The 21,144-nt window shown below is 31.2% G+C and overlaps 1 protein-coding gene across 2 annotated transcripts; it reads left to right on the top strand.

The window, feature by feature from the left end:
* Positions 1-73: 73 nt before the first annotated feature.
* On the top strand, positions 74-17,272 carry LOC147074547 (leptin receptor overlapping transcript-like 1). Of its 2 annotated transcripts, none has more exons than XM_085943420.1 (4): positions 74-145; positions 2,365-2,439; positions 5,587-5,785; positions 15,484-17,272. In XM_085943420.1, the coding sequence occupies exons 3-4, from the start codon at positions 5,657-5,659 to the stop codon at positions 15,595-15,597; spliced, it is 243 nt and encodes an 80-aa protein (XP_085799546.1). In that variant the 5' UTR covers positions 74-145; positions 2,365-2,439; positions 5,587-5,656; the 3' UTR covers positions 15,598-17,272. The 2 variants fall into 2 exon arrangements, with proteins under 2 accessions (XP_085799546.1, XP_085799545.1); XM_085943419.1 differs by lacking the exon at positions 74-145 and adding an exon at positions 431-449 and having other exon boundaries at positions 15,484-15,733.
* Positions 17,273-21,144: the final 3,872 nt, after the last annotated feature.

Here is a 21,144-nt window from a genome sequence, read left to right as displayed (position 1 = left end):
TAGTTTGAGTATTCAGCATGTTCAATTATACCCAAATTAGAAAATTGTACCTCTCCGCGAAAAGTTCAACTTCATTCGAATGAATCATTACGACAGAATAACATCGTATATGACTAACAGATTCTGACAATGGCCGGACTAAAATGTAATGTATTTATTTGTTTTTCTAATTTACCGTTCAATTTAGAGCAAAATATTTTCATTTGAAATCGTTTTAAAAGTCTATTTAACCTATTCTTAATATACATATTTTCCGAAGTGTCTAATTGCTGTGTTTTGACAAGTGTCATTTTTACATTCACATTTTATCATAACATTCAGTTTTAATCTGATTAGTTGAGTTTATTTAGATGATTTGAATGATCGAATCTCATCTTTATTGTTGATCATTTACTAATAAATATGTATTGTTTATTTTTCATGTCCTGTACATCTTCACAATGAATAGCGTAAGTTGACAATGCCCTGTGTTCAATACGTTGTATGGTTTTACAACATAGATAATATACGTGTTTTACAAGACGTTTTGTTATCAATATTCAGGTTTAAATTGATTGTTATTGATTACTCTGTTCAATGATACCTCATTTTGTATTCCAAAGTAGCTTATAAGATAGTTATCGATGTTTAGTATTCGTATAATATGTAATAATTATTTAGTTATTATTACTAATGTCTCGAAGTAGGTATGTTCGTATTTTCACTTCTGAAATACGAATTTTACATAGGTATTTATTTAATTTAAGATTATTCTGTGGAAGTCAATTAAAAGTTTTGTTACATTGCATAAATCGATCTGACATAGATTCATTTTGATTCCTACATAGCTAGTACAATAATGTGAATTTTAGGCGGTCTTTTCAGATTTTGGTAATTGTGCCACAGGTGCCGTCATGAGCTTTTATATATTTTTTTTACGAAAACAGTTTATTCCATGTAGACAATTACCTTATATTATATCAATTACCTTATATACCTAATAAATACCCTTTTCTGTCGGCGCTTAGGCTTTTTGATCCAATATATTAGAATAGAATAATAGTAAAGAATTAGAATAGAATAATAGAAAATATAGAAGAATAGAATAAATTAAAGTACCTACTGTTATGCAACCGAAATTCTTTGACAGCCTCCCTCAACTATATCAAGAAAGCTTAAAGGCTTAAAATAAAATTAAATAAGTACAAATACCTTGAGCCGTTGAAAGCAAGTATGGAGGCCGATTATCACTAATATAATATACTAATCTGCCATTTGAAAGCTAACTTAAATACACCTTAATTATGTAAATCTATTTTCGTTCATTTATGCAATGATTATTTCCCCTATTTATAAAATTTCATTTAATTTTCCAACATAATGTAAACAAACTTGGTACTGTTTATTTCAATTCAAACATTGTAACTCCCAGGTCAAATCTCAAAAAAACAAAAGCAAACCATGTAACTACTCTATCTTCTTTATTAATAAATATTTGGCAAAAATGACCAAATTTACGCATTTATAACATTAAAATACTAATAGTGTTTTTAAAAATTTTCCTAAACCTGTCCGTTTTATTTTAAAATAGTTTTTTCTTCCCCCTGTAAAGTTGGTCAATATGGAGTTACAAGGTCCGCGCGTTTAGGCGACGATATGTGTCACTAAATTTCAAAACCCGCTATATTATTTTGAGGAAACCAAACTAAAAAGGATTTTGAATGTTACACATAGTGTTATAGCGGGAATTGATAGACGGATGACAGTCAGTCATAGCGGATTTTGAAAGAGGCGATAAAATTTTCATGTAGAGATTTTAATAACGAATCCATTTCTGAATTATTTCAAAAAAGTGTTATGGCGGGTTTTGCAATTTAGCGACACATATAACACATGTTGGTTAATTTTTTTAAATTCATTAAGCCATGCCTAAACCAAACAATGATAGATAAAAAATATTATTCTATCTATAACATATATACATGATTTAATGGCATAATTTTAGATATTTTATAGATAGACGAGTATTTTTCGACTATTTTCTATTATGGTTTAGTTTCGCAGGGTTTAATTGAATTTTAAAAACTAACCGACACCATCTGTGAATTGTAGTCTTTGTTCGATGAAAACAAATACATAATATGACTGACAAAGTTTAGTGTGCACTATTTATGGCGGATTTTCCCAGCCTACCTCCACCCTTCGCCACTGACACATCATGTATTGTTATTCTTATAATACAATTTAGACCCTACCCTAGCCTAAATCTTGTTCCGGCTTAACATAATGTCTTTGTCCTTTATTCCATATTAATCTATTTATATTTTTGAAATCAAACTTTCTTGAATAATATTTTCTATAACATGATGTAATGATATTTTTCAGATTGGTGACGTTAGCTTTTGCAGGATCGATTGGAATTACCTTGGTTATTCTAGCCTGCGCATTACCAAGATATGAGTAAGTTTTTTTAACATAACTTAAACTGAGTGTAAACATACCACATAAACGTAAAGTTTGATAGTTTTGACAGAAAATAATGATGTAATTATAGCCCGTTTACACTAACATGGATTTACTGCTGACAGTATGTATTATCGCGACAAAATGCACGTGTTTTCGTGCAAGTTGTAAGATTGCTTGCATGGATCAAAAAAGTTCAGCGGCTTCTGAATTTTCATGCGATATTTGAAACTTGTGCAATATCTGTGCCTGTGCAGTAGAACGATAGTGACGAATCTGCTGGAAAAAATATAAACTACTTTTTGACATTTACCAATTTTCACAACCTATCAAATAGCACCATACAATGACAATACATGCAAAAAACATGAACAAAAAAAAAACAAAAAAAACAGAAAATAAAATATGTAAGTATATAGCACGACACACATTATGTCTATGTCCTTGGGGGGGGCGCATTGACTAGTCTTTCCCCCTTCGCTAATGGTGGCCGATAGGCTTGACTCGAGTAAACTGTTCCGACCCAGAATAGATCATGGCTGCGCGACCACATAGGTAATTGACAGGTGTATGTAAATTCAAATTCTTTAGGCCGCCAGGATTGGAAACCGTCCCTCGCAATAACAGGAAAAAATGTCTCAAGAGCAGAAGAGACCTACGAGATTCAAGAGAGTGAAAAGTAAGCATGCCTTGTAGAAAGGCAGTCTGAAAATAATCATTTGACGAATTAACGAAAGGAAAATGGTCATAATGTCCTAAAAGAAAGACGTTGAAGAAATTTCTTCTGGATGCTCTCTATAATAAGCTTGTAGGAAACCTCGGAGTTGTTAGCCATTGGGTTCATGCCTCGTATCCGAATGCATATTGTTTGGAGAACTCCCATGTGAGTTTGACTCATCTGTAGAATTCAAACCTGCCACCCTAGGATCAAGAGGCCAGAGTTCTAACCTCTGATCCACCGTGGGCATTAATTGATCAATTGAACCTATGTATATTTAAGACTCGTATTAGTATGGCTTCTCTGCAGCGCAATATATTATTTTGGGCCGTTTTTGAGTCAAGCCTATGATGCTAATGTATAAAGTAAGCAATTTTGGTTACTGCGCGAACTCCCTTAAAAACTTAACTCATACTAATATACATTAATATTAATACTATCGACCGAAGGTACTTGATGGAATTTGAATTTAAATTCTAATGGATTTAAGTTTTGTACTATGAGTGTACACGGCGCCTGAAGATGCCGAAAGGCGAAACCCGGGTCGCAAAAAACGACTCAAGGGGGGACATGCTCAGCGTACGTCAAAATGGAGCTTTTATGCTATTTTCAAAGCATGATCCTGGACATTCCTTAAACGTTGTAGATAATCTATTTATATAATTTTGAAGCCTTATTATCCTTTATATTTATTTTAAACATTTGATGACTGCATAAAGTATTTTTATTACATAAAATAGTATTCTTTTAAACCTCTCGCTCTAATGTTTTAGAATATAGTCGTATTTCAGTATGTCCATGTGAAGTGGTGTTAAGTTTTTTTATATTTATTAATTTTTAAAAGCATTCATAAAACCATAAGTAAAATTTATGTCGACATTATTATAGTGAAATATTTACAATTAAAAAATATATTGATAATCTCTGTGATCCCAAATTTGACAAGAATTAGGCATTTTATTATTCAAAAAATGGGCAAGATTTACACATTTTAATATAATTCTAAAGATACTCATTATAAGCTATGTCTTTGACCATTCAAATGTGATAAACATGCTACGAATAATGTTTGCTTTATAATAATTATTGACCTAAGAATAAGGTAGTATTTTTTTGAAATACGCCATTTCTATTGGCATTTCCCAGTGGCTAAGCTACAGCATACGGCCGTAGCCATAAATTGACAAACGATAAATAAAGTAGGGAGTAAGATCATGGTCAGTAATCAAATGTTTAAAATAAATATAAAGGATAATAAGGCTTCAAAATTATGTAAATAGATTATCTACAGCATTTAAGGAATGTCCAGGATCATGCTTTGAAAATAGCATAAAAGCTCCATTTTGACATACGCTGAGCATGTGGGCCGTTAAATGGAATAGTTCAAAACTTAAATCCATTAGAATTTTAATATACATTAGGTATATAGTCACACTTAAATTTTTGATTACCTACTTGAATGACCTCATTAAATAAAGTATGCTTTATTACACTATGTTAATTTACTAAAACAACTGGATGATGCTATTTTAAAAATAGATTTTCTTATGAATTAACAAATATTCTTATTTTAAAATTATTTAAAAATATTCATGGAAGTTTGTACTGCAATAATATTATTTTATGCGAATAAACAACAACGCCGGTACATGTGCCTGAATTTACTGGTAACAATAGCGTGTAAATTAAACTATTGCAACACTGATTACACATAAAAGTGCTGACTGTCTCGTCAATTTCATTCTTCATGCGTCAGCGAATGTGTTTCTTGTCGCGTGACGCTGTTTCACAAGTTCGGACGGGTTGAGAAAATCAGTAAATGTCAAAATGCTCTGTGCGGTGTAGTTCGTATTTTATCCGTCAGGTTCGCCACTATATTTCTACTACGCATGCGCACATATCGTGCAAGTTGCAACTATCGTGTGAAAATTCAGAAACCGTTGAACTTTTTTATCTTCAATCCATGCATGCAGTCTTGCAAATTGCACGATGATACAAGTATACGTTTACATTTTTTTACATTGTTATCGCCATGAAAATACGTACTGCCAGCAGTAAATCTATATATATAAGCTTATTAAGTTTACACAATGAGATAAAATAATCAGTTTTTTTTAAATCTTTCTCACGACAACCAATGTTCTTGATTCAGTTCTGATTGGTATAATTATTTGTCAACTAATGAATTCGTTAGTAGTATCTATTTTGTTTTATGACTAACTTGAATTCGAACACTCATTAATATTCATTATTATGAGATTTTGTAGGCTAAAAAACTATTTATTCAATTAACGAATTGTTTTTATTATTAAATAATCTGAAAATATGACTGTCAAAATGACAACAATAAAATTAATAGATATTGTTATGTATTGCTTTTTAAAATATTTATTTATAAAATGTTTTGTTTATTACTATCTTTTCAGTCTATGGTGGCCTTTCTTTGTTGTCTTGTTTTACGTGTTGGCCCCCCTGCCTACGTTAATAGCACGCCACATGGTGGACTCAAGTGGCACAACCTCATGCATGGACAGTACCATATTTATCACAATGGGCATCGTGATTAGTACGTTCGCCTTGCCTATCGTCCTAGCCAGGGCACCTAGTGGTACAGACTCGACAGTGGTGAGAGAGTTACAATATTTTTTTTTTCCACCATGATGACCTTTCCATACGTTAACAGATATTTTTGGTGCTGCATTTCTCAAATTTCATTCCATTCTATGAATTATTAAAATGTACAGATATTGTTAGATAAAATCTGAAACAACCCATTGAAATGCACGAAATGGTGAAAACCAAACACTTAATCATATTTAAAATTTTTAAAAAGTTGAAATTACTATCCTTTTCACTGCCAGCCAATTTTTCCTAGGTGAACATTTGTAGGCCAGCTATTTTTGGAATAAAATAAATCCCTTAAAAAATATGAAATAGAAAGAGAATAGATATTTGTGAAAACTTACCAAATCAACTTGTTTCTCGAGTTTATCGTGAATATTTTCACACTAAAATGATAAATATTGTTTAGAAAATATACACAAAAAATTTATTCTGAGGTTATGATCAGGCTAATAATTGAATTTTATGATATTATTTATTATAGGGAACACAATAAAATACCTATAAATAAACATTGATAAAGATGAAATCCACATCGGAAATAAATGGTAAATTTTCACTGTGGAAGTAAATAGTTCTCAGTTGTCAATAGCTTATGTATCGAAGGAAAATTCATTTTGCCTTTCTTTGAGGTTAACACTTTACGGTCCGGTAACACCACATTGGCGTCCTTTGCAAGCCGAACGTTACGATCCGGTGACGCCTACGTGGCGTCCTCACATAGGCATATCTTTACTGTGAAAAATAAATATGAAATTTAATATTTGGTTGCAAGATCTATCGACAGATGGTTGAATGACATGTGCAAGAAGTAAAAGCATGATGGAAAAAAAATATTTCGGGGTTTTTACAGAGATGGCAGACGTAATACCATTCAGTATTTTTTTGTACCTATACCATTTTTTTTAATTAGTTACAAGCCCATTTCTAGACGGGTGAATCACGAGATGTAAACAAAAAAGGTAATAAACACTCAATGTTATATTCCAGTGTCGTCACTTCAACTTCGAAATTTAATTGTCGACCCTTTTCAGTGGTAGTCAACCATTTATGAACCTGCATTCTTTTTTTTTTTAAATGAACGCGATTTTTAGCTATGAAATTGCATCCTATTTGATAATTTGTCTTTAATGGTTTACTACCCATGAAACATCCACCATGCTTCATCATCCATGATAGAAATTTTAACTTGAAAATGAGAACAGTTATAAATGTGAACTTGTATCGCGTTGTCATTTTCGTTCGCTTTTTTCGGGAGATTATTGCTTGTGTAACTGCATAAATAATAGCTATTATTATTTATATTGCACTAATTTCATTGAAAAAATAATTAATCTAAGTATATTTTAGCTAGGATATATATTTTTTATTAGTTTTATCTCCAAAAAAACTTTTTAAAATGGAGGACCATTCGTTTTTAAACAGAGGAAAACTATGCGGATTGTATGTCAGATATTCCCAGTGACTGAAGATATCGGAGATTTTAGTGTAATTTTCAATCACAATCAAATATTTCCGGGGATTTCCGCAACTAATAAACGTTTAAGAAGAAAGTGTAAAGTGTGTTCCTCACATAAACTTCGAAAAGAAACTATTTACATGTCCAAAGAGTGTAAAGTACCTCTACATCTACATATTGGTAATTGGTTTTCTTCGTATAATTTAAAAAAAAAGTGTATTAGTTGTTAGTTCATTTTACATTCATAGTTTTATAAACTATTTCAAATAATTTCAGCTTTATTGTGATAATAATTATTTCGTGCCTAGCCAGTTATCTAAAGGTATTATCCATAAGATTGAGTGTTGATTCAAATATTTTTGTGGAATGTAGATGTTTGTTTTACAATCCTATTGCTCATAGATTTTGTTATATGATTTTTTTACGCACGCCTCTGCACTGTTATTGGATTGTCTCGATTCCTACAATAATACCAAATTGTAATAAGCGGTGGGAATGTATATGCGTGCATTTTATTTATTTGAATTTACTCGAAAATATGCACGCCACTGCACTGCCTTTATCGGCTAGGCCATAAAACTCATAAAACCAATAAATCACTAGTAAGTGTTAGTTCGGGAATGAATGTGCATTTATTTTTAAACACTTCACAGTTTGTGTGAAGTCTTTGTTATTTTATTATATTTGATAATCAGAGATATGAGTAGCTAGCGCTAAAAATGAATTGATACGTATTCTATAGCGGTGTAAAACATTTTGTATTTGAATGTTTTATTATATTTTTTAATTAAAAAATAATATATTGTGATGCTTTATATCAATAGGCTGTTTCCTTTACATTACATTTAACAAATTGAACTAATCTAATAACATATAATAAATAATATACAAAAATTTACAAATTATATACTTTACCTTTATGGAACGCGGGCCAGAGGTTGACAAGTGTTGAATAAATGACACAATTTGATGCAATGATATATTTTAAGTATTTTCTGAAAATTTTATTGAAATATATCAATAGGTTCAAAAGTTATATCATTTTTAACTTCGCGATCGAAATTTGTTGATTTTCATTAAAAAATACCGGATTTTGGTGTAGGTTCTTCGCGAAAATTCGCGGACCATATAGTGTTAAATTAATCAAAAGGATATTTTAACTTAATATGTAGTACTGTACATATTATGTTCAAACAATAATATGATATAGTATATAAGTATGAATAAATTCATTAAAAAAAATGATCAAGTTAATGGAAGATTATACAGGGTGTTCGCCGGGAAGGTTTATTACTTTAATTTTATATAACTTTATGGAAAATGAAAACAAAATGGTTTAAGAGCGTACATAAGTGAAACGGCAAATAATTTTGAAGACTATGTGAAACGATATTTCGGTCGCGTTGCCATTCGGAGAGGGATAGTCGACCTGTTTGCACGTCAATTTCTTTTGTGATGGAGTCGTCTGAATATATTATTCTTAAATCGTGTAAAGATGACTTAAAAACGTTCCGCATGTACTTGAAAAAGAAAACATGTCAATGAATAGACTATTATTATTACGAATATAATAATAAACATAACATAAAAAGGATGCATGTTGAATTTTTATGACAAATTATATTTCGTTCGGTTCGCGTCATTTGCACCCGCGACCCGCAATCCGCGCATCGCCTAGTCACGATCTTTTTAGACCATGCCTCAGCTGAGGTATAGCCTTAATGCTGATAAATGTTTTATTAAATGTGGGAATTACGTATGGAAAACAATGTCAGCTAAATGTCCGCCTCTGTTAACCTCACAAAAGCGGGCTTTTTTTACAACATCTTCATCACATTTTCACACATTTCAACCGGTATTTCATTAATTTAGTCACGAATGTTTTGTACCTATAAGTTGCTAAAGTGTTTCTGGTTTGTTAGCATAAATTTTTCTCTTTAGAGATATCCCCACAAAAAGAATTTCGGGGCTATTAAATCCGGCGACTGTGGAGGCCAATCGACATCACCATTTCTTGAGACAATTTGTTGTGGAAACAGATCTCTCAGTAATGCCATTGTAACATTGGCTGTATGTGAAGTGGTATCATATTTTTGGAACCACATGTCAGCCAAACCCAAAGCATTCATTTCGGGTGTCAAAAAGTTGTCAATCATGTTACGATAACGTTCTCCATTAACAGTTACCGTAACACCACGTTCATCTTTAAAAAAGTAAGAGCCAATGATTCCTCCAGACCACATAACGCACCATACAGCCACTTTTATGGATGCAAAGGTAACTGATGAATAATTTGGCCTCTAATTGGCTCTTTCTTTAAAATCATTCACTAATCGATAAATAGTGGGTTTTGGTGGCACATTATTTCTACCCAAAATTTTACATAATTTTCTAGTCGTCACAATAATTCGAGTGCTTAAAGTCAGACAACGTTATCTACAAAAAAGTGTTTTTTTTTTTTTTTTGATATAACGTTATTTTACATTTACGGCTACATGATAGTCAAACAACGTTATGTCAATCTTTTCTAATTTCTTATTAAATCGTCAGTAAAGTTTAACGCTAACTACATAAGTTACCCTTGTTTTCATATTTTTTAAAAACTATCCCTATAAATTTTAACATCATCATAAGCAAGATAAATGTACAATACACAATAAATTATAAAATATTAACATTAGGTTTTAAATAAACATTTCCCTTGTTGAGTTACAAGAATCTAAAATAACGATTTTTGGCTCTCCTGTAAAGTTGCACTTTTGTAGATAGTGTTGTTTGATACTAAGCCCTCGAATTGATGGTTGATTTTGATAAATTTTTATGATTAAAACATTGGTTTATCGAATATTTTTCCATAATAAATTTGCCACGTCTATACTTCACGATTTCCAAATATAAACTGTCAAAATTCATTTTTACCAGAATGGCGACCAAACAAATTAGTAAAGTTTTCTGGCGATCACCCTGTAATTATTATATAGAACAGGGATGGCGAACCTTTTTACGTACGCGTGCCGAAATTTCCCAAATAATATTTTTCGACTGTCTGATGTGCCAAGCATTTTTTTTATGGTGAAAAATTTTTTTTTAAGTTTTCTAAAAAAATTCTATTAAAATGGTTTAAAGATTACAATTGAAGATCTTGGCATAAAAACAGCAAATGTCACAAAACACTTTTTTTTCAGGAGAGGGTAAAAACATAATATCTTGGTTATCAAAAGAAATTTTATTAATTTGACAATGAGAAATTATAGAGAAACCGTATATGCACTATATGAATGTAAAAAAAATATTAAATGTATTTCGGTTAAATAGATATTTAAAAAAGAATGAGTGTGACATTTGCTGTTTTTACACAATTTTTGGACATTTGTTGTTTTTATTGCAAAATTGAAAAGATCGAAATGTAAATAGTATGACTAAAACTATAATTTTATTAAATAAAATAAAGAATATATATTTCTGTTATTTTTTGATCATAATACAACTTTTAATAAGGTTTGGACATATTATTTACCTATTAACAAACGACTTCAATGTTTCTAAAAAATCAAGAATTAAATATTTGAAAAAATGTTTTAATCATGTGCGGGTTAATACTGATTAGCTTCATATTATTATTATTGATTTAATTTAATAAAACACATTTTTTTAGTATCTACTTATTCCACTTTTAATAAATAAATCTGTACCGGTTTCGTCCGCCTCTGTTTTTCTGCCAACTGTTTTCAACAGTTGAAAATGTCCCTATAAGGTGGACGAAACCTATCCAGATTTATTTATTAAAAGTGGAACAAGTACTAAAAAAATGTGTTTTAATAAATTAAATCATTAACACAATGGATTTCTACCATGAATTAATAGTTAACATGAAAAAAGAAAACCGATGAGCCTCGTCTGACACCTTCACTATCAGCAAATTAAACGTTACATTTATTGGGTTTTGTAAATATTTAGCTAATTTTAAAATATTTTTTTATTAAGCTACTTTCAATGGAACTAATCCACCATATGTTGTTTTAAATGCAATCGTGACTTGCATTTGATTTTTATTCACTACATTGAATCTATCCCACAGCCTAGAGAGAAACTGAAATGTTCGCAAAGCACTTCTCCCTTACTAGCCTGGTCTATTTTGTACATTATAACTAGCCTACAATTTTTTACAGAAAAATGTCAAAGTTTTAACCTATATTTCATATTAAAAAAATCTTTTTCTCCGGTCTCTTTAGATTTTATAATGAAGGGCCCAGAATTTTCCTTATTGCATCAAACTGAATAATAATGAAAGTCACCGTTATTTGGTAAAAACGTTGCATAGTTTTGTTAATTTTTCTCTTTCGAGACGTTTCAGATGTCTTGCTAGGAATATTCATGATAAAATATAAAAACAATCATTAGAAAACGTTATAAAAAGCAATAATTAAACGAATCAAGGATAATTTGACAGCTCAGACACTAAATTGTATGGAATGTATACTAACATTACTAACGCCGCCTGGTGATAAAAGTGTAGAACTACTGGACCTTTGCTGTTTTCACACAAAAATGCCTGGACTATTGCGGTTTTTAGAAAAGTGGCATATTTTTGAGAGCAGATTTGAGGGACTTATAATTTTTAAAAAAAATGTATCTTTGCACAGTTGTATGTAATCATACACAGGGAATATAGAAATGCAATAAAATGAAAATGGAAAAAAGTGGACATTTGATGTTTTTATGCCAAGATCTTCAATTGAGTTATTGATATACTATCTTTCACCGTATTTCTAGCTGAAGGCATATATCTTTTATTCTTTGAATATTTTTTCCTTGTTTTCAAATTACTCAAAGAGATCATGGAAGCATGTAAACCACTCTTCTGTCATATTATATTCTCCGTCACTGAGCGGTTTTCCACTTTTAGAGATTATGTTTGAGGTAAAATAACAAGCAGTTATTATATTAGAATGACTGCCGATAATTAATTTCATAAGGTTTGTTGATTGAATATTTTTATTTTTAATTCCCTAATCTTAAAGATCGACCTATGCAATTGTACATTTACATTAAACGTAATGACTATTCTTTAAAATGATTTTCCTGCAATTTTTTATACAATGCGATTTGTCATTATTTATGCATGAATTTCGTCATTTCCGTTTCCGCACCGATTGGTACCTAAACATAATATGAAAAACCAAAGAAAATACGCATGGACATATCCATCATTCGTCCCCGTCATTATTTTTTAATTATATATATAAGTAAGTACTTAAGTACTTAATTTATTTGTAAAACTTTTTTATAAAAAAAACATCTTTTAAACATATATAAAATAGTAATATTTCTTTTCTCTTCAAAATGAAACATTTGCGTGCCATGCAAAATCATCTCCATCTCCAATCATGCCACTAGTGGCACGCGTACCTTAGGTTCGCCATCCCTGATATAGAATACAGATAGAGAATATTTATTATATAAATTGTATTTTTTTGTCTTCAAAAGTATTATCGTTTATTAAATTTTAAACTATCCTAAACCATAAAATTTTCAGGAAAGCGAAATTTAGAAATTACTAACCTATACTTAATTCGATTTTAGTTCTGTAATATCAAAATATTAAAAAAACATTTTTTTTGTTTCAAATTATAATTAATTTTAGGGAATTTTTTCCAATTCCAAATTTATGATAAAATCAATACATTGGCAAATAATGTCACTTAGGATACTTAAGGGCCCACATGCTCAGCGTAGGTCAAAATGGAGCTTTTATGGTATTTTCAGAGATTCCATAAATGTTGTAGATAATCTATTTATATAATTTTGAAGCCTTATTATCCTTTATATTTATTTTAAACATTTGAAGACTGCATAAAGTATTTTTATCACATAAAATAGTATTCTTTTAAACCTCTCGATCTAATGTTTTAGAATATTGCAAAACACATACATATTGTGTCCTCACCGTGGATCGAACCCAAAACTCTCGGGTGGAAGGCTAGCGCCTTACGCACTGCACCACGAGAGCCGCAGTTTTATTATATTGCTATGTGAATGTCAGATATTATGTAGGTACCTAACTACTCAAATAAACTACGTTTAAGTCAACTTGGAATCAATGGGTTGGGCGAATGGTTAATAACCATTCATCGTAAAAATGTATGTTAGTGTTTTCTTCATTCTGTGGATGTCGATAAGCTCCGCTTACGAGCAAGCATGGTAATTTAATTATTTAAGGGGGATCCTTATGCCAACAGAGAACCTAGCGGAAAAATGCGAAGCTTGCAATTTGAGATTTTTTTGATAATTTACAATTTCTACTGTATATACTGTATATGTTACACCGAATGTGCGAAATCGACTATTACATGAAATGGGCTAAATTTTGGCTAATTCATGTAATAGTCAAGCCTGTTGCCTTATTCATGAATAAGGTAAATTTTCTACCGAGTACATGAAGTCGCCAGGGCATGGAATTCTTAAACTGTCAACATGACAGCAGAAAAAGTAAATTTAATACGGATGATTTTATTAGTTATAATTGGACATAATATAATATTATTAGGTTAGGTTGGGTTAGGTTAGGTTAGGTTAGGTTAGGTTAGGTTAGGTTAGATTAGGTTTTGAAATTCTGAATTATTCAACTGAATGTCCATTTTGAGGTTAGCTAACAAGTGTCAACAATACAATCGACCATTGCATGTACGATACCCAAGCACGAATCAAATCGCGAAAATACCTTTAAATAAAATTCATCCGTTATCATATTATAGTTCTAGTTTTTTTGCGCATAGTAAATGGACATGAACGTCATTTTAGTTATTGATTGGTATATTTTTATATTATAATCAATGACATTTGACACAAATTTGGTTAGTTGCAAAAAATACCACCGGAGCGCGACCACCTATTTCGACCATAGACAATATACGTATATTTTGACCAATCCACGAGCATTTCACACATTTAGTTTAGTTGCAAAAAATACCACCGTAGCGCTAGTATCTAATTTGTCCAAGACATGAAGTAGGCAGAAAAATTACTGCCGATTTCACGCACTCTCCAGATATTTTGTCTAATTCATGAATAAGACAACGGGCTTGCATTTTTCATGATTTAGGCAAAATTTTGCCCATTTCATGTAATATTCAATTTCGCACATTCGGCGTAACATATACATAAATATGAATCTGAAAACATTAAAAAGATATTTTTTTAAGTCAAAGATTAACTTACAATTGTAAAAAAATGTAATAAATGAATGGTGTGAATTTTGACTAACGCAATGTGTGATGATGATTAATTTCCACCTTACTCATATAGAGGCCGATATATTTTTAAAGATTATTTGATTTATAAAATATATTTTTATTTAAATTTATCAAAATAGTGACCAATTCGTTAGGTATGAGGTGTTTGAGAGTGTAAAAAACTTATAATGGCTCATCATCTTGAAGAATATTATATTTAGCTCCAATTTTAGTATATCTTTTTTTATCATTTAGTACTATCATGGATTTTTTACCCTTGTCATTTCATATAAAAAAGGCTAAAAAACCACAAAATACTATATTTGACATGTTTTCTTGATTCCACTGATATACAAAGTTAACTTAAAATACAATTAAATAGTGTAGGTCTACCAGTATGAATTTTATTGTCAGCTGAGTGAGGATGCCACATGGTAACATTAAATAGTTTTTATAGTGTGATGAGTTTAGTTCTAAATTCAAACGCCGGCCGATTTATGATATTATATCTACAGAAGAATTCAATATCTACATACAAATATTTAAAGGATTTATTTGAATTAAATGAATAACAAATGAGTTATATCAATTCGATGGCCAAGCGGGTAACATGTCGGTTTGTAATATCGTACGTTCCAAGCTCGAATCCTGGGTCTGGTGGAAAAAAATACATGTTGTTTTTCAATCTGTGTTTGGAGCCTAATGGAGAACAATGTTAAATAATCCCGCATGAACCGTTCCCTTATTTATCGTTTTCCTCGATCTATCATCAAAATATTATGGTCTCGTCATAAATATTATGCCGATTGACTGTTTTTGTTGAATATTTTTCATTTCACTTTCGTAGAATTGTTTATGATACATATAGACCTTTCAGTCGTGTCGCTTTGTTTGCACAGGTCGGTCGGCGCTCAGGCTTGCCTCGCATCACGAATTTACATAATATAAGAAATACAAATGGAGGAAGTACTTGTGTTGAAAGTAATATTAAATGACAATCTATTTTTCAGATCCAATGGGGAGCGTGCTGTTTGACATTAGCCGGCAATGTTGTTGTATATTTAACGATGCTCTTCTTCTTCTGGACGCTCGACCATGACGACTCCGAATACAACATGTGGTGAGAAATTTGAAACGCGGAACACTCATCGATTGATGCCTCCACACCTTATTCGCATATTTTTTTCGGAGTGCTGTAGGGAATCGAATTTGTCCGGGTGCCAGTGTTTCCAAAACCAATCTGATGAAGATTATTAATCGAAGGGGGGAAAATAAATTGTAAATTGTTGCTCTACATTTATATTGCTAGAAAATAGTCTTTTGCATTCCAAAGTGTTGTATAAAGCAAACATTTTTAGCTTTTTGATTTGTGTAAAATGAAATATTATAATCTTACTGTCGGCGGGTAAGCATCGGCATCTAGACAGAATTCGCCATTGTAAAATTTTGAATAATATGTGAATGAAAAGATGTAAAACGTTCTGCAGCGAAAACATGTGTACGATTTTTCCAGATAATAAAAATGTAATTATTAAATTTTTCAAAAGACATTTTTCAAATTACCATTAGTATTTTGATAATCCCATTTTAACAGCTTAGCAATGTTTCTTTCTGTCTTCAGTTTGGTACGAATACGTAAATTATTGTGTCAATTTAAAACTTGCGTGCTTTCCAAGGATGAAACATTTTAGCTAACGGTGACATTTTTGTTATGCAAGTTACGCGATTTGTTTGATGTTGAATTTTGTACCTCAAAAGATCCAAGACTGATTGCATCAATAAGCGTGACTTCTCAGAGTCACCTCGATAATATGGTATTTAAAAATGAACAATATTGAAAATTTACATTGAGAAAATGAAGTATTAATCGTATTATGTGCTCAAAATTATGAATATCTTCTATCCCACACTGTTTTGGTAAAGTCTATACTTTTGGAACATGTGCTACGTATTATAGTACTCGCGATATAAATATACATTTGAAATGCAAATTTGTAACTCCAAATAACTTAATATGTAATTACACATCCTTGCTTCAATGTTACAATGTTGTATGTTACACGTTTTTAGGTTACACTACATACATGGTTATAGTATAATTTTGTATACTGAAGATTATATAACAATGTGGACATCTTTTCGGCATTTATCTGAATTATATTGTTTTATATTTAGCCATTTTGTCAATAATTCCTGGAAATGTAACATTCAATCTTATAATATTGAAGTATCGCTATGTTAAATAAACAATATCTCGATGTAACGTTTTCTAGGTTATATTATTTCTTATAGTTTTCCAAATAATTCATGTAAAAATATTCTTACGAAAAACAGATTTTTTACATAATACATAGTAATATTGAAACAATACACATTATAATATTAGCTTTATGTTTAGCTGTAAGATGCTTTTTATATTAAATGTGATGGTAGCTTCACCACGTTTTTAGTTATAGGTCAATTGTATCCAAAATACTGTTTTTTTTTTCATATATTTTTTTTCGAAACATTGCCATAATGTAATAATTAAAAAAAATATGGTTGTGATCGTTTTTCACAATATTATGTATGTAATCCACAATAAAAGTAACAGATTTTTGTTTTGTTTATGTTAAACATCGGTAATTCGCCATCTTTTTTTCGGTTTGTGAAAGGAGTAACTTAACAATTTAAAATTTTCCATCATTTAGATAACTTTTGTCCATTAATATAGGTTATTTATAAATGAGTCATATATTCCCAATGCATGTGTTTTATTACAAAGGTAAATTACCTACTCTTATTACGGTGATAATGTACAAAAAATTTGATTAGCTAAGCTTGCCTTTCGAACGCTGCCATGGTAGTCGACATCTCCCTAATGTGATCGGCCCAAAAATATCTGAGAATCCATTTTGTTCTTAAAAATAGTAATAGATAACTCGATCATAAAATGTATTTAAAAAATGTTTGTAATCGATGATTAAAAGTTTTAATTGTTTTACATGTTGTGTTGAAAAACATTGTGAATCATTAGGAAAATAGCAATAATATGTCGTGTCTAGTCCAGACCAATATTGTATTAAAACTGTATACACACCATTGATATACTACTGGATGAATCATATGCTTCTTAAAATGACGCCCGATTTTCAGCGACTCGGCCAGTGTTAAAACTTACTGTTTTAATATCAGCGGACTTAACTCGATATAAGCTCACTTAATATTTGTCTCGAAAACGACCTGGCAATAATTATGAGTAAGCCCGATCTAGCTTCCATCTTACTCTAATAGCCAGCGCATGACGACTTGCTCTGTCCGCTCAGACATGAATTTTTGGTAGCTTGCAAGCTTTGGGTTGCAGACACTCATCCTTAGGGTCACTATTCCAAGAATGCAAATTTAGTTTTACAGCCAGGGTAATACGGGTGAAATTCGGAAATCCATGTTAACGGTCTTAACGCATTATACCTACAAGGAAATATTATAAGACGATATTCGTAATATCTTCTTTTGTGGTACATTTTTAAAATGACACTTGTATGGGAACTCCTCATCTAGTAGTATATCAATGATACACACTTACTTAGCGTATGTCTGCTGCTTAGATAAAGCATATGGACACGACACGGTGGCTCGAAGAATCTCGGTTATTCACGTGTACTTGCGTCTTCCCAGTTTATTCCAGTATTCTGTACCTTCATGATATACACTCTTTGGATGGTATTGAGTGGCAGGACATAATAATCATTTGTGTAAATACATTTAAAATGTATACTGACAACCCTGTGGCCATATTTGGTGCGAAAATTTTACTGTTTCATCAGAAGTAGCGATGTGGACGCTCATTGAGTTTCAAATAAATGATTGTGCATGTGCATCTGTGTATTAGCAAAAGTTTATAATGTATTGTATAATTTGTGTGCAGACATAATATGTATATATTGGTCTGAACTAGGCCCTAGGTCACAAATTGTGAAACAAATACATATTGTTTTCATTGGGAGACAGTTATTTATTTTGTTTGTAGTTTTTTATACGCTACCTGAAAATAAATCTTAACGATAGCTATAGATTTTTCCTTAAACAAAGTAAGTTTAATTACAATTTTTGTTCATAAGCAGAGCAAATGGGCCTCCATAAGGTGGATGTTATATAAGCATACTTTTATAAGGAATGGTTGTTGGCCATTCACCTTTTCAATTGTGTTGGATGGATGGAATGTGAGATTCGAATTTGTAACCATGGCTTCAGAGACTGCACCGTGGGGAACACGGGTAGCCAGTTAATAACATCAAAGAATAATTATATTGTCCACTGGTTATCTGATGTTATATTTTTTTCATAATTCTTCCAAAGGTTTTATTTAATATCAAAAATCAGCAAAAATCATACTATGTATTTTTTGCCCATAGTATTCTGGAAAGCATCTCACATGTACTGAATAAAAATGTATTTTAAAACATTTAGGAGAATGAAATATTGTCATTTTAAACAAGTAAGTATGTACTCCCACTTTTCATTATTTTTTCAACAGGTTTATTGAATGGAATGACAAAAAATTACAAACCTTTGAAAGAATTGTTGACGTCTTTGGAAGAAATCAGTGAAGCTTCTTAATTAATTATTACAGAATAAAATAGTTCTATCTTGATATGAATGTCCGTAAAACTTCCCTATAATACTACTAAGGGATTTTTTAAAATTATTTGTGGGTATTGATCGAAATTTTTGGAATCTTTTATACATTGGCAGTGCAGTAAAACTATTTTATTACTAATTATTAATGATACATATTATGAGTTAATTTAGATCAATTATTACTTTTGTTGTCGCTTTGTGAAATTGCAAAAATGGCACTTAATCTCAATTGGATTACTACGAATAGGTAAAGTTTAATTTAATATTTTCCCTGATAATTGTAATTTTTATTTATTTATACATTATGTACACATTTTATGACTGCTTACTGTGTTCCCGTGAGGAACTCTTTATTTATTTTTTAATTTTTAGATAATTATTATAATTGAATGTTTTGATATTGTTTCATAGTATCTTTCTTTTAATTTTCTGTTATTTTTCGTTAAGTAAAAGGCTTAAATATATAAAATTGTAGGTTTAAATAATAAAATAGCAACCATTTATTTGGGGCTTAATATTTTGTAACAATAAAAGGGATGTATGCATACTATTATGTAAAAATATATGAGAATAAAGGCAAGTTAATACCCAAATTGTGTTTTATTATCTGTAAATTTTGAAAGAAAGGTTTAGAGAATCCAGGCGGTAGAATTCCCGGGCCGGCAAAATATCCAATTTTATAATATTTAATTTAATTACATCGATTGTGGTTTTCTGACTTCCAAAGCAGAATGCAGGAACTTGCTGAAGTAAGCAACAAAGGCTTGAGAATAAGTGTAACAAAGATGAAAGTCGTGTACAACTGCTTTGCGGGTCAAAAAGAGATCCTCATCAATGGCACTCAGCTCGGACAAGTGTAAAACTACATCTATCTGGGACAACAAGACGTGTCTATAGATGGATGTATATTTGATGAAATTGTCCGCAGAGTAAAGCTGGGCTGGAGTGTTTTTGGCCGCCTGAATAATGACTTCAAAAGTGACTTCCCACTCTGGCTAAAGCGCAAAGTATTCAACCAGTATGTGCTTCCTGTAATCACTATGTGTGTGAAACATGGACCCTAAGTAAGAGAGATCCAGAAACTTAAGAGTCGCACAACGTGGTATGGAGAGGTGCATGCTGGGCATAATGCAAAAGGACAAAAAGAGGAATGAGTGGATTAGGAAACAGACAGTGTAATAGAGTTTGTTAAAAACCTCAAATGGAAATGGGCTGGACACAGCTCAAAAAAAGGACAATCGTTGGACAAATCTAGTCATCCAGTGGTACCCAAGAGGTACAAAACATCCGTAAGGTAGACTTAGACGCCGCTGGATCGATGAAATGATTAAGTTCTGCGGAAGTACGTGGCAATGCAACGCACAGGACTGACAGAAGTGGAATCAGCTTGGAGAGGCCTTCGTCCAGCAGTGGATAGATTCAGGCTGATGATGACGTCGACTGAATGTTGTCTTGAATATAATTAACTATAAAGTACATAACCTCGGAGCATAGACAATATACACCGTCAGAGGGCGGGACTAACTGAAGGGTGGTAAACTCAGAATGAACACTATATCAGGAGTGGCCACACTTTTGTTTTCTAGGATCGACTAGTTGAAAAAATTATTTTTGGCGATCGACTGATATCACTTGTAATTATATCTTGCGAGAACAATAAAACCCCATTTTTTATAATTCAAATATGTGTTTTGAAAACAGATATTTTATACATATAAAAAATAACGATACAGAAACATCGAATTAACGACAATAATATAGGTACTTTTTAATAAGTAATATTATTATGTCTTTCACTTCTAAAAAAATTAAGTAGGTAAGATGAATCGGGGTAAGTGTGACATAGAATTTAATGAGATGAATTTCAACCTGGTTCATGATGAATAGGTATGTTTTAAACAGTTGAAAACTTTACCATATGATCTACAATATCATTACAATTAATATGTACAGAAGGAACCCACCGTATATCTTACTATAATACGACATTTTAATATTTTTTGATTACTAGTCAGTTTTACACTTACCCCATCATTGGGGTAAGTGTAACT

This window comes from Rhyacophila brunnea, unplaced genomic scaffold (genome assembly GCF_057557595.1).
Source record: "Rhyacophila brunnea isolate RB1 unplaced genomic scaffold, BYU_Rbru_1.0 scaffold_16, whole genome shotgun sequence".
Lineage (NCBI taxonomy): Eukaryota > Metazoa > Arthropoda > Insecta > Trichoptera > Rhyacophilidae > Rhyacophila > Rhyacophila brunnea.
The sequence above is the reverse complement of the archived record's forward strand: the minus strand, read 5'-3'. Positions and strand labels throughout refer to the sequence as shown.